The 15,327-nt window shown below is 41.1% G+C and overlaps 1 protein-coding gene across 1 annotated transcript in view; it reads right to left on the bottom strand.

Annotated features, from left to right (window-relative positions):
* Nucleotides 1-15,327, bottom strand: part of LOC134077193 (complement C3-like) — a gene marked incomplete at its 3' end in the record, with an annotated part of 52,071 nt that continues 36,744 nt past the window's right edge. The window contains 10 exon segments of the mRNA XM_062532648.1: nucleotides 1-26; nucleotides 1,040-1,123; nucleotides 1,558-1,663; nucleotides 3,464-3,553; nucleotides 5,157-5,247; nucleotides 6,022-6,079; nucleotides 10,059-10,149; nucleotides 10,420-10,479; nucleotides 12,210-12,365; nucleotides 12,719-12,882. Of these exon segments, the coding sequence (XP_062388632.1) occupies nucleotides 1-26; nucleotides 1,040-1,123; nucleotides 1,558-1,663; nucleotides 3,464-3,553; nucleotides 5,157-5,247; nucleotides 6,022-6,079; nucleotides 10,059-10,149; nucleotides 10,420-10,479; nucleotides 12,210-12,365; nucleotides 12,719-12,882 (926 nt within the window).

Raw genomic sequence — 15,327 nt, 5'->3', positions numbered from 1 at the left:
TGTCTTCCTCTGTTTGCTGCACATTCCTATGAGAAAAACATGACACAAAGTAAGACAATGACAGACAAATAAAAGCACATTGCTTTGATGTTCACACACAAGCCAAAGCCATCCCATATCTACCACACTTCTTCCTTATTAATTCATGTTTTAATAAATAAACAGCATGCATGTAACTTTTGTCGACCTAGCAGGATTTCATGAAACAAAAGCACAGCAACGAAGAAGTAACAATATATTCATAGATAGTCATTCTTCCGCCAAGAAATATACTCCTTCCATTTGAATAGTTGCCATACAACGAGACGCAGCCACTTTTGTGCTAGTTTTGTGGTAGCGCATTACTATAGAACGAAATGCGGTCAAGGTGTGAGGTTATCGTGATATTTACAACGGCATGGAACGTGATTCAGCCAATCACAACCAAGGACCGAAACGATCTGTTTTAGAATCAGATTTATTTACTTTGTGTTCTCATTGATGAATAGAATCTGGACACCCATGGGAAAGGTCTCCAACACTAGCATGGTGACGGTTGTAGACTCGTGCGTTAACTTTGGTCCATTGCTGGTTGTTTGGCAAAATCATTGGTCCAGCCCATTGCATTGGTCAGGCATTCATAGCGTTACTTCCTACTTTGTCTAAACTTTACAAACTGACGATTAGCCTGTTCGATTTGCATTGAGCTCAATGAGTATCAACCAGGATAATAGGTTAACTGGAAAAAGCACCATGCCAATCTCTTGAAGGGTATGTGATGATATGGGACTATTTTAATTCCAAAGGCCAAGGGAACTTTATCAGGATGTATAGTATCCTGGATCCATGAAATAACTGGCCTTTAAAATAAATAAAAACATATAAAAAAAAAACCCTCCTGATCCTCCGGGAATTTAACATGAAAAACAGGTACGCATCTAAAGAGAGTGCTTAAGGAGAGGTGTCAAGCCAAAGTCATAACAAAGAAACACATATCACTCTACATTCTTCAGTAAAATAGTCAAATAAAATAGAAAATACATTATAGAATCCCCCTTACCCTCTGCACACTGACAGACATCTCCGACACACAGTCTTTTGAGTTCAGCAGTCTCGGTCGGGTAGAACTTCACACAACGAACGTCTGAAAGAAGAAACATGAAAGGGAGGAAAATCATACATCTCTCTCTCTCTCTCTCTCTCTCTCTCTCTCTCTCTCTGTGTGTGTGTGTGTGTGTGTTAGGGTGGCCACACATTCTGGTTTTCCTGGGATTGTTCTCGTTTATTTTTTTTGGTGATCTTTTAAAGATTTATTTTTATGATGATTATGGCCCAACGATTGCCCTTCCTTTCCTTCTCAAACTATGTTGAAATTGCATCTTTAACAGCCCAATATTCAAAATTGTTTACCAGAAAAACGAAACAAACATTGCTGGGCTAAAGCACCAGATCTTTTGCACTCCTGGTGGGCCTAAATGTAGACTGTTTTTTCTCAAATCAAATGTGGCAACTCTCGTGTGTGTGTGTGTGTGTGTGTGTGTGTGTGTGTGTGTGTGTGTGTGTGTGTGTGTAACTCACCAGGGTCGTAGTACTCATATACAGTAACTGCTGCTGGCTGTATCATACCAACATCCATGACTTTGTGCAATTTAAAGGCAATCCTGTCTGGTTGTCGATGTGAGATCTAATGTGAATTCACAGGAAACAGAAAATACTTAACAAAACAATATCCATATCAAGTCTGTTTTTACATGTTACAATGCACCTGGAGTGCCAAGTTGCATGGTAAACATTACTCATTGATGTTGCTGTTTTTGTGTAGGCTACATAAAAGTAAGCTTTGTAGGCCTGTGTCACAGGGTGACTATATGGCCAGTGGGGGAGGTTTAAATGTAGCACAACAAGTCACGAGTAATGAATGTAACAGCTGTAGAGACTGATTAGATCATGCGTGCGATTGGTGAACGTGGGCGGCGGGAGTATTTTAAATGCCCGAGGGACCAGCAGTAGAAAAGGAGACGAACTAGGAGACGGACTGAAGAACGGACTAGAGTGGGAGGGATGCAACAGTGGGGTGGGCAGCGACGAACCGAGGCCGGGACGAGCGAGACGTTGGGGAGAGGAGACGTTGCTGAGTGCCGGAGCCGACCCCGAGACGAGGAAAGGCGAAGTGGATGCATGAACACGCTATGCTCGACGTCGAAACATCTCTTCTTCCAGCGCTCAGAGTACTTGAGGTGTGTCCTCTTGTGTGCTGTCACCATTCCTCCCTCCCAGGGAACAGTAAATTCAATGAGGAGAACCCTTTAATCCATGCAGAACAGCTAGACGATGTATGGCTGTGGACAGTGGTTGTTATAATCTCTCTAGGGAAGACCTGCCTCTTCCTGAGGTCCAACAACATCTGTCAGTCTTTGCCAGATGACAGAATGGTGTTTCTCTTCTGTCCAGGTGCTTGGACCATGTTTTTAGGTGTACAGTAAATCCTGCCAATGCAGACTTTCAGTGCTACCACTCTAGATCTCTCCAGGACCTCAGCCAACCTAGTCAGGACCTGATTATGGTGCTACCTAAAATGTCCCAGTGACGGCAACCCCTTGCGTGGGGCAGCCGTGGCCTATTGGTTGGGGCTTCAAGCTTATAACCGGAGGGTTGCCGGTTCGATCCCCAGAGTGAAGTGAAGTGCCCTTGAGCAAGGCACCTAAGCCTTCACTGCTACCCGAGCGCCGCTATATGAAGGCAGTTCACTGCTCCAGGTTAGTGTGTGATTCACCTCACTGTGTGTTCACTGTGTGCTGTGTGTGTTCACTAATTCAAGGATGAGATAAATGCAGAGACCAAATTCCTTGTATACGCAAGTGTACATGGCCAATAAGCCTGATTTGATTTGATCATGATAAGATATGCTGGGGGCTTGCCATGGAGTTGCTACACAGCGGGCACTTCCAAACCACCGGGAGAGACTCTGGGGGCGTGGAATTGGGTGTCATCGACCACCCTTAAAACATCTACGTTTAGGGCAGTATTTGGTAGTTGCATGTTATATATGAAGTGAACTGGGTCACATTTGGTCTGTCATTTTTTCAAAAGTGGGTCCTCAGTAAAAAAGTTTGGGAAAGTCAGGAATGTGGAGTAAGCTCAAGCCTAGCTCTCAGCAGCATCTTCCTCGACTTTGGTCTTTGTTTAAATGTTTCCTAGGTTGTTTATATCTGGTCGGTACAGCGGAGTTAGCTGGTCCTGCTGTTTTGGCAATCTCTGGGATTATGCTGAACAAGATGTTCGGTACCGATGTCCAAGCGTTCCTGTCGGCTGTACAATATGTACACTAAACATACTTTAATAAACTAACATACACAAAACAAAAATACTAATTTGCATAATATGGACACTGAGCCTTGCAATGCAACCAGGCCACCATCTTGGATCAAAGATGATTCGATTCTAGTACAGTACCTTATAAAGACAATGATTTAGATTCTAGTACCTTAGGAAGATAGATGATAAGGGAGCCTCTCTCTGAGAGCTTCTTGTCTTTTTCCCATTTCTGAATGAAGCGGTCTCTTCCTTCCTGCAGCTGTAGAGTAAAGATACTTTATTTGTCAATATAATTTCCATCACAGGTGGACAGTAACTAAGACCATTTACTTGATTACTGTACCTAAGTATGATTTTTGAGTATCTGTACTTTACTTGAGTATTAATATTTTTGGAAACTTGTGACTTACACAACGCAACACAACTTAGAACGCAGGACAATAGAGAACTCAACCGAGCAGTGGAATAATTGTATTTGGCACATGGATTGGGGACAGTCCCATAATTCATGTGACCAAGTTTCATGTCGGCACCTCATACGCTCTAGCACCAACAACAGGTCAAAGTTGAAAGTGCGTTTACGCACATAACTTTTGACCCGTTGGTCCGATTCTCAAAATCAAGTAACGTTGGAATCCTTGTACCAAGCCGAGTTGAACGCACCCTATGACGTCATTTTCCGACATTTCGGATTTTATCGACAGTGAAACCAATTTTTCACCGGTCACAAATTTTGTCCGTTTGACGCCAAACTTGACACACATCATCTGCACACCAAGCCTTCATACACGCATTGCTTTTCCTATTCGGAACTAAAACCGTTTGCCAGTAACCGCCAATCGAAATTAGCGGCAAAGCTGCCAAACAGGAAGTGAGCTAATTTGGCCTCTGACATCTAGGGGGCGCTGTAATTCAGAAACATGCCTTTTGACCTGTAGCTGCTGTTGTGTTTAGAATTAAAACAAACTAGTGGCGTCTGGTGATACTGTTGAAGGTCCTTATGTCGACAGAGGACAGCTTCTGACATCAACCTATTTGATTCACCCGTCATATTGGATTTAATGAAAAACACCAAAAAGTTTTCGTACGTAGGTCACAGATTTAATCTGATTCTCAAAAGCCTCAAAACAGGAAGTGAGCTCATATCTCAGCAACCCTTGCATGTATCAAAACCAAACTTAGTATATGGACTTATGACCAGAAGGACGCCCAAGATTTTGGTGACCTTTGACCTCTACGGTCACTGCAATTGGCAAAATGCATGTTGGATTGTAACTTTTGATGTGCTATAGACATGACACTTGAACCTCTGACAGTTTACGGCCATATGTCTGATTGCGGTATTGAGCTAACAGCCCTGAGTTGCCATAGTTACTCTGGCCTAACTGATTGGCCCCCTCATTGCTGCTTGCAGCTATATTTAAGTTATGGTTTTGTATTCGGCAGTGAAAATGTTTTAGATTTGTGAACAGAGAATGAGTAATGATTTAAATTGGAGTATATTGCATCCATTTGAACAGTTGCAAAGTTATGAAAATAGGTCAAATGTTTTTGTTGGATATGGAACTAAAGATCTCTTGAAGTCCTATGATATACACATGACCAACTAAAGATTATATTTCAATGCATTAAAAAGGAAAAATACTTGTACTTCTAAATACTTAAGTATTGGTAAAAGCAAGTGATTCTGTACTTCGACTTCTGACTTGAAAACTTTCACTTGTATTGGAGTAATATTTGACATAGTGTATCTATACTTCACTTAAGTAAAGGAATTCTGTACTTTGTCCACCTCTGAGAACCATACACTAATGCTTTAGTATAAACACTGCAAACATATGTTTAGGCTGAATGCATCTCACCTTGAAGAGGTCTCCTGTATCTACTTCAAATCCAGTTGGAATGGTGACATCCAGGATGGGCATCTTAGTGGAGTCCTTATTTGATAAAAACCTGAGAAAAACATGATTGTACAGTGGGTGTTACATTGTGATGGCCGTTTCTTTCATGTGTTGCTTGATTCACGCAGCTGCGTGAAATGTATTACAACTTATCGCCACGAGGTGGCAGTACAGTCCGCTGTAGCTTTGCTGCGGTGTGATTGATACTGTAGCCTACTGAATAATACTACAGTCATTTCCCGCATATAAGCCGCATTGTGTATAAGACAGTGTTTTATGCAAGTTAAAAGAGACAAGAGACAGTCTATGTATAAGCCGCGGCTAATAGTCTGGAAATTACAGTAAATATCACCTCGAAGTCACATGGTCATACAGTAGACTGTAGGCTAAATCACAGCCTGTAACTGTATAACTCCACCTTGAAGAAGAGGTGATAATGAAGGCAAATATGTGGCTTCAGATCTAACATCTAAAATATTTTAGGCTGTTCTTCAACAAAAGTGAGGAGAGGCACATAGACTTAGGAACTGTTCACAAATGCTCCACAGTGGAAATTAGTTCAGGTTCAAATTCTTTTGTGGTTGGCTGTACAAAACTCAAATAAGTTAAGGGAGTGTTTAATTCATGATGGTGGAAGTTGAATACAGTTGACAAGAGTCATGTGTGTGTTATGAATACTATGAATACATGGGAAATGTGTCTGTTCACAAATATGGTGGATAAAAAGCTTACAGTCCTTTCTTGACTGAAAGGTTTAAACTTACAAAACATAAATCCTTACTTTGGCAACCAGAAAAAAATAGCTGTACACAGCTACATTACTTACTGTACATCAATGGTGAGTAGATATGTCTCTTTGGCTTGATAACTTTCTTGGGCCTCAACTGGAAGATATGCATGGTTGAGTAAAACAGTACTGTTATTAATAATTCTAAAGATGTAATATGTACACATTATTATTTACTAATATACTGGTAACACTTAAGAATAACTAAATGTAAAACTAGCTCATTATTAGGTAATGATATAAATGTTAAGTTATTCTGAAGTGTTATCGATATACTATATTAAGAAGTAGCCTAATATAAATAGCGTTATAATATTATTCATGAGGAAACACACCAGTCACATTTTTGTGCTGTGATTTATGACTGAGACACCTACCACCCTACATCGACATAATATGTTAGAGTGCCTTAATTGCCCAACTATTAGCCACATTTTATACCCTGATTCTGCAACATTTCTTCAGCTATGAGGTACACGGGGGCAGTTAATATGGCTTTGTCTCTTTTAACTTGCATAAAACACTGTCCTGCAACTTGTACACAATGCAGCTAATACACAGGAAATTACTGTATTCAAACATGTCAATATATACACTGAACAAAATCATAAATGCAACGCTTGCCTCTATTTATCATGAGCTGAACTCAAAGATCTAAGACTTTCTCGACACACAAAAGGCTTGTTCACAGATCTGTCTAAATCTGTTTTAGTGAGCGTTTCTCCTTTGTCAATATAATCCATCCACCTTACAGATGTGGCATATCAAGATGCTGATTATACATCATGATTATTGCACAGGTGTTCTTTAGGCTGGCCACACTAAAATGCCACTTTAAAATGAGCAGTTTCACTATATTCATTTTTGGAGCTTTTGATCGTGTGGCGGCAACATCAAAGAGTGTCGCAACTCTCCCTTTCTATGGCTCTGAAAAAAATGTAATAAGAGCAATAGGTATAGCCTGATTGCCATCGACTTTCAAAGCTCTGCGAAGCTTTGGTCTGACTAAGAGCCTGTGCTCACCGGTTTCTCCAAGCGCATGGTTGACCCGCCTCCTTCAAGTGCCTCGATTTGCTACTGGTCGATGTCAGAGAGGGGTTTGCCGAGTTTAAACCAATCACAACACTCTTTCCTCTGAAAATGAATGAAGTGCTTCCGTTCAATCCATGGCCCTTTCCGAAACGAGTCCCTACTCACTTCGACTCGGTTAGCGAGTGAACTTCCTTTTCAAGTCCACTCGTGGGTGCGGAGAACACTCGCATTTGAAGGGTTAGGGGGTTAAAACAGCGCTACATTTTGGATGCGCTTGAAGGGAGAAGGAAGTTGACGTCATATTCGTTTTCATAGAAATTATGAAGGGAATATATATTAAATCGCCAATTAAGATGTTCTGGACACCCCTGTGTATTAGGATATACATCCCTCTTCTCTCCTTTCACTACTATGAGTGAGGAGTTGCATTTTATGCTTTATTTAACATGAAATTATAAAAGTGCTGTAAATGCGACCTGCACATGTGTTTAAATATTACAGCCTACTTCTGTACGATCTTGCACATTTTACTGAGTATCAAACTAAACATGAGTTGTTACAATGTAGCTTAACTCACGCTTTTGTCTGTAAATGCTGTCATACGGACCAAAAAACAACTGGCAGGGAGATACGCGAGCTGCACGAACACTTGAAAACGGTTGCCTCTTTAATTCAGCTGTCGGCTTGAAGCCTCAAATTGTAAACAAAGTAGCATAGTTGGCTAGCTTATTATAGTCTACTGGTTGGACTGTTCAGTTTCCCCACGTGTGTTTAAGTTGCAAGGTAGGCTAATACTTTTTCTCCTTGGGACAGTCCCTTTTGAGTCTTAGAGTTGGAAAACATTGAGATGATCAGTCAACTTGAATGCAAGAGTTTGAATCAAATTTGTGCAGTAGCCTACGCTATGATGCTAACCGAAATTAATTATAATGTCGCTAGTTGTCTTCTATGCGTCATTGCTTTCACGATTGTGAATGTGCATGTCGAGGGGCGGGTGTCCATTGAGCGCGCACGAGAGAGGGAGAGGGAGAGAGAGAGCGGGCCAAGGGGGTTACTTATATACAGTTTGGCAAAGTTGCACGCATAGTCTACAATTAAAACTTGTGAAGGAAACGTATGCTTTCACCCGAGCAGCGTCAGGTGCACCTAGAATTATTTTCAGGCACACTCTTAAATTTTGGGCGCATATGCACTCTGGAGCCCTGGACCGGGCAACGTTAGCACCCCTCCGTAGGCTGTCGAACACATGACACTCTTGGAGCTTAATCCCATGCTTCACGGACAAATGTTTTAACATATTGCTGGTATTACTACCCTTACACGATAACAATACTGTACTGGTTGCAGACGGCAGAATATTCATCATGTTTAGTGAACTGGGGCCAGGCTTTGGATCTCTTCCTCCTCTCGGGGTTGACTTGTAGTATGAGTCGTCGCAGAGGGCGTGTAGTCACACAAAATTTCAGGAAAACCGGAAAAAGTCCGACGTCATGCAGGCTGAGGGAATCGTTAAGAGAATCGATAACAAAAAAGACGTACGATGTCGATGGAATTGATAAGTTAAACCCGGTTCCAAGACGGAACCGGTTATCGATGCCCAACCCTATGACTTGCTCCTGGAGGCGTGGTAGCCCCTCTCCCTAGGCACTTCACTCGACTCAAAATTCATTTCGGATGATACTTAATGTGGCGGACCCTCGCGTGAACGCGCAAACTAAGTGGAAGTGTGTAGGACTAGGGTTTAGGGGCAGGTTTCGGAAAGGGCCCATGTGTTATGGTCGCAGTTCTGCTGCGTCACTGCCTTGAACACGCCTCTACCCAGAGCCGTTGGAGCTGCTCAAAGTTGATTGGTTCTCGACCAAAGGGGGCAGTTCCGCAGTTTTGCGGAATTCAGAAATCCTGCCCGATCACCAGTTGGCCAGACCAGCGACAGCAACGGCGAAGGTCTTACGTCACTGGGAGGGCGTGCCAGGCTACAATAGGTAGGAACGTCTACTCCATATCGCGGCCGGAACTGGAAACCAAAACACCAATTTTTGTATAGCAAAACTACCTGACAAACGCAGTGCAACACATCTCCTTTGCATAGAGTTGATCAGGTTGTTAACTGTGGCCTGTGGAATGTTCAATGGCTGTGCAAAGTTGCTGGATATTGGCAGGACCTGGACCATTCTGTCGTATGTCGATCCAGAGCATCCCAAACATGCTCAATGGGTAACATGTCCGGTGAGTATGCTGGCCATGCAAGAACTGGGATATTTATGTGTGCAGATCCTTGCAACATGGGGCCGTGCATTATCATGCTGCAACATGAGGTGGATGAATGGCAAAACAATGGGCCTTACAATCTCGTCACAGTATCTCTGTGCATTGCATAAGCAAAGGAGAAGAGCTCATTAACACATATTTGGACATATTTGTGAACAGTATTTGAGAGAAATAGTCCTTTTGTGTGTATAGAGAAAGTCTTAGATCTTTGAGTTCAGCTCATGATGAATGGGGTCAAAAGCGAATGTGTTGCGTTTATAATTGTGTTCAGCGTATTTACAGTGTGCATTTAGCTAACACTTCTATCCAAAGCAACTTCCAGATACCAATTTGCAGGGGCAAATCTCCCTGGAGCAGTACAAATTGAGGTCAAAGGGAAAATATCCGCACACTGTCTTACAGTACATGATCCCAGTTTAATGGTAAAGTAAAACGTTTCAACCACTCAGGTCTTCGTCAGGTATATGATATATACTGTATATCATATACTGTATTATATACCTGACAGACATTTTTCTTTGACTACGTTTCTGCCCATATCCAACACATGTCGAAATTATATAGATGTGCGTAATTTCCTATACTGCAGTACAAATTGAACACACAACTTGTGTGGCTTCTGCATGCTAGCCAAGCTCCTTAGCCGCTACGCTACTACAGTCCCCTCTTGACCACCGCACTAAATAAAACATATTATATTATTATTATTATTAATAAAAACAAAGCACAATGCCACATTAAAATTGCATAAGGATTGGATGATGACTTTGCCATACCCTTGGCCTTTTTCGTCAGGGTCACATCCAGGGAGAACTGTTTACATTCCGTACGGTTTTCTTTTGCTGTAGCATAATATATGTGCTCCACCTGAGGGAATAAATGCATGAACAAAATACTATTCGACAGACGTGTCGAGCTCATCATACATGAGGCTATTTGTACTGTCTATGCCGGCTACATTTGCTCACATGACATGAAGCAGTTCTGTCTGTCTGTCTCATGAAACTCTTCATTTGTAAATAGTGTGGGTCTCTGTCATTTCAGTTAACAGATTTACCGTATAAAACATAATATTACCGTCAAGAAAGTAATACAATACAAAATATTGTTTTGTTTTTTTTCCAATTGAATACTTACAAAGATAGTCCCTTTGCCGTTTCCTGTGGCTTTGATGGTTAATTCTTCATTGAGTTCAAACTATGGTTGAAAAAAAGGTAATTTATAATAAATAACAAAAGGAATACAGCAGATGCTTTGGTCCAAAGCAACAAACAACGATAAATAAATCATAAACAACAACAGTAATAACCATCATCATCAAAATGCAACAGCTCAAAATATAAAACAAGTTTACCAACATTAAAGTGAAAGTGTCCATTTTGAATACTGTAGGCTATTTTCTTGTCTGCAAATGTAACCCTTACAGTGTTGTATTCATGCAACAGTGTTATTCAACTATATCTGACATCAAAACAGAAGGGCCCTCAAGGCAACTCAAGACTTAATTTTTCCTAGATTATCACCAACTTGTTATTCAGTAGATTATATCATTATTAATGTGCAATTTGATGTTGTTTTAAAGTGTTACTGTTAACAGACCTTATCAGGGGTGCGTTTCTAGAAAAGTTAGCAACAGCGTTGTTTAACCACCGTGGTGCGACGCAACTTGCTATCAAACAACGACAGTGTAACACCTGTTTCCAGAAAGCATCGTACCTGTGTCGCAATTCGCTACCTCCGTTGTTCGAACACCGTTGTTCCAACAACGTTGTTGAGGACCCAGCGGCACATTTCATTGGTGGAAAAGGTGTCAACGTATAATACCCCACCCACTAGAAATGCTCCGTCACTGGATGCCTATCACTTGTCTTTTATAGATTCTCCTTTCCTTCCTCGATCCTCGTCCTCACTGAATGATAGGGCGGCAACAATGGGATAGAGGACCGAGGATCGAGGAGGGATGTTGAGAGGCACCCACTATGTGTCGACGAGTCTAATTTAAACCCAAAGTTATTCATGCTGGCATTATCATTGCTATCAGAAAAAAATGTAAACCTATGCAAGCACATGAAACAGTTTGCTTAAGCTGTCCAATATATGTACTTATTTGTGTGAAATATCTAAAAAATATCTGTACAAAATATATATGGCCTAGACTAATTACAAATTATCACAATACTAAATCGGTGTCTGGTGGTTCAGCTGTTGCATGTCAGTACATTGCTCGCGCGGCACAAGTTCGCATCTTACCTCTCCATGTCACTTTTGAGTAAGAGCAGGCATACCACACACACAACAATAGGTTAGACCCTAAATATATTTAATTGCTTTACATCGAGTGGCCAGGAACACGACATCAGTTTAATAGTTCCACGACATTACTTATTAGGGTTATTTCCACGTTTCACTAGTCAGAAACAAAAGCATGTGTGATGCATACGGGAAAAGAACCTACGATGTTGAAGTGATAAGCCACCTGCCTTAACCACTACACTAATGAACGGTGTGCTTGAGCCGAGGGTTTGTCAATATCATAACAGTAGCCTACCAAAACGCAAACCAACACGCAAATGAACGCAAGGTAACACACGTAGCAAGAATGAGCCCAACTGTATTTTACTTTATATTAGTCTACAGTATAGCGCAATCATTGAGTCACGAGAAAACAACAACTTAGTGATTTTTGGTTGGGCGCTTGTGATTTTTGGTCAGGCGATCTTGCACTGACGACATCACCAACTGGAACTCCCAAGGTACGACACAGGTGCGACTGCCCAGGGGCAGTAGTTCAAACGACCAAACTTTGCGTCCTTGTTTGCGATTGAGAGTTTGAACTACCTTTTCTAGAAACACCAAATTCAAGAACGACGGAGCGAACTCCCAAGATTGCGACGCAAGTTAGCAAACGACGCTTTCTAGAAACGCACCCCTGAGCGGGTTTGCAACGGATTTCCTGTCCCCCAACTCCATGTGACTGATCTACTTCTCCCTGATGCACTGATTTCAACCGTAAGGTTTTTGCCTGGGGCGGTTCCAGCGTGGATTCTGTACTCCGCTATGGCCTGGAACACCAGTATGGTGGGCTGCAAAATGAGGCACAAAATACAGATTAAACATGTAATAGCAAGAGGACTACATCCAAGTTTCATAGTCCTGTAGCTTTGTTCTTCATCGTTTTGTTCTTTTTTTGTGTTATATAGCTTCAGGCTTGATTGAAACAGATCCAATTTTTTTTAAGCAACTATTGGTCACATTTTTTACAGCGCTGTTTACATTGCAGTGTATGTTGTGTGTCGTGTATTAAGCTGCTGGGACCTTGAATTTCCCATTGGGGATCAATAAAGTTTCTGTCTGTCTGTCTGTCTGTCTGTCTGTCTGTCGTTAACATAGGTTCATAAACTCATGAGCACAACTGTATGTGACCAAAACCTGATACCTGTGTGGTTTTATATCCTCCCATAGACCCTCTCTGTTCATTTAGCCACTTCACGACGGGTGCTGCCTTCTCAAACTTCTTCGTCTTCACCAGGGCCAGCAGGGCGTAGGCTGTGGCCTCCAGGGTGAGGAGTCGGTCTCCCCTGACCGGCCAGTGGGTGCCATCTGAAGAGGGCCACAAGAGCATTGCACTTCTACTCAGGCAGGCAGAGGACGAACACTGTCATCTCAATGCATTATACTATCAGGTGTAAACCATAGCAATTTCAATATTATTCTGTGATCTCTGCTCAAATCATGGGATGCAAATATGAAAGGGATTTGTTTGATCTCTATCTACATCTATAACGCTGTCATAAACACATACTGTACACTGATGGTTGTCAACTGACAATACATTATGATATCATTATCCTCAGTTTAACAATCGTCATCAAAGCTTATATAAATCACATTTCACATGGTACGACCTGAATTCTGGAAAAGTTGGGACATTTTGTAAAAAGTGAATTAAAAAAAACATGTTAAGATTTGCAAACCTTTTTAACGGTGAATAGTGCAAGGCAACATATCAACTGTTGAAGGAGATAAATGGTAATTTTTTTGGGGAAAAATAATAATAATTAATAGTAATAATTTTGGAATTTAAAGAGGAATAATGCAGGATTGGCGATTTCATCTCTGGTTTCGGTTTCGTTTTTCGTTTTCGCTCGTTTTATGCTTCCATATTTCTCTGCAGAGCTTCCCCGACAGCTTTAGCGTGTATATTTATACATATATAGGCTATATATTTAAGCATTATCCACGAGTGCGATAATGCTTTCATACAACAGTTCCATTGCCAACAAAAAAAAGATACCCGAGTGCATTTTTAGGAAGGATAATTATTATTTGCCATCGTTTTATTTAGCCCAGTTCCTCCGCTATGCGAAGTAGGCCTAGCTCAGAACGCTTGTGGTTGCTATGCAACTGCTAAGTCAAAGAATATGGAATGCCGTCTCTGGTTAATCAAAGCGAAGAATCAACCGTCGCGGAGTGATTATTAGCTGTGAAGAGTCACCAGTGGTGATATCGGTTAATATCACCACTGATAGAACGCGTCTCGTCCAATCAGATATTGCTAAATCGTTCGACCGGACCTAACTGTTGTATAAAAATATATAAATTGCAAGCATGGTTCTTCTTGTTCCTTTCGCGTCTCTGACTTCCAGATGTAAACAGCAAACTATCGTTTATCAGAAAGTTGCAAGGTTGTAATAGCGGAGATGGACACTAGGGGCGGGAGGATATGTGACTGTTTTCGATAAAACTGGTCAGTCAAGCAAAACAACGATTTCTAAGCGATTTTATGACTATGAAAAAGTTGCATAGGGTCTCTTTAATGCCAGGAACATGTCTCAAACAAGTTGGGACAGGGGTATTTTAACCTCTCAGTTGCTTCACCTTTTTCATTTAACAACATTCTGTAAAACTGGAGACCAGTTGCTAGTGTTTTGAGAATGACATGTGGTCACATTCCCTCCCGATATAGGATTTCAACTGCTCAGTATGAAGTCTTCATTTTCATTCAATTGTACACTCAATTAGACAGGTCTGGACTGCCTACATACCAGTTTAGCCTCTATGAAAAAATACTGTTTGAACATGTGCAGAATTAATTTTGGCACTGTTTTCGAAATATTCAATGTTTTTCCTGAAAAGACATTGGCCGGGTTTCCCAGATTCGTTCAGAAGCTCTTAAGTGCTAAGAACTTCTTAGAAGCGCTCTAGGAATGTTCTAAGAACACTCCTAATCTTAGCACTTAAGAGCTTCTTAACGAATATCGGAAATGCAGCCATTGTCTGGATGACAGTACACTGTATGCTACTCAAAACCAACTTGTTTACATCATTCAGATTTGATGATTGATTTCCAGATGTGCAAAATGCTCATGAATGAATGCACCTCCACACTAACATGTATGGGCTTTGAATTTAACTGTTATGCGATCTACAGCACAATGCTATGCTATGCTAGGCTATCAGCACAAGTCAGTTGGTTGAATATTTTTTTCATAATTTGCCCACACAGGTTTACACAGAGTGATGGATATATTCCCATTTTAACTGGGAGACTCAGTCTGGGAATGTGCAATCATGGATCCAGTTCACCTAATTATGTTGTTGTCTTTTCCAGACTTTTGCTGCCCCTGTGTTTTGAGATACAGTATGTTGCTGGCATCAAATTCAAAAAGGTTCTACACAGTCTTCAACAGCTGATATGTATGTCTGAACTATTCTACATTTGTGTTGACATGATTTGTAAATCCTAGTATTCTTTATTATTATTATTATTTCACAAAGTGTCCCAACTTTTTTTAAATTCGGGTTGTATAACAAAATATGTAATGTGTTCCATTCCAATCCATTGCATTGTCACGTTGTGGTTAGGAACATGACACCTTTAGCAGTTCTAAAATAATTGTGTAACCACTATGAATTCCTACATTGTCTTACGAGAAGTCATGGTTTAAAGGTGACATTTTTTAACCAACAATACATTGGCCCCTTCTCAACCTCTCTCCTCGATGATCCAAGCTCGTTCCCACTGATCTATAACTGACACTGGAT

Source organism: Sardina pilchardus, chromosome 1, assembly GCF_963854185.1.
Source record: "Sardina pilchardus chromosome 1, fSarPil1.1, whole genome shotgun sequence".
In the NCBI taxonomy this organism is placed as follows: domain Eukaryota; kingdom Metazoa; phylum Chordata; class Actinopteri; order Clupeiformes; family Clupeidae; genus Sardina; species Sardina pilchardus.
Note: the sequence above shows the minus strand (reverse complement) of the source record. Positions and strands in the feature narration are given on the sequence as shown.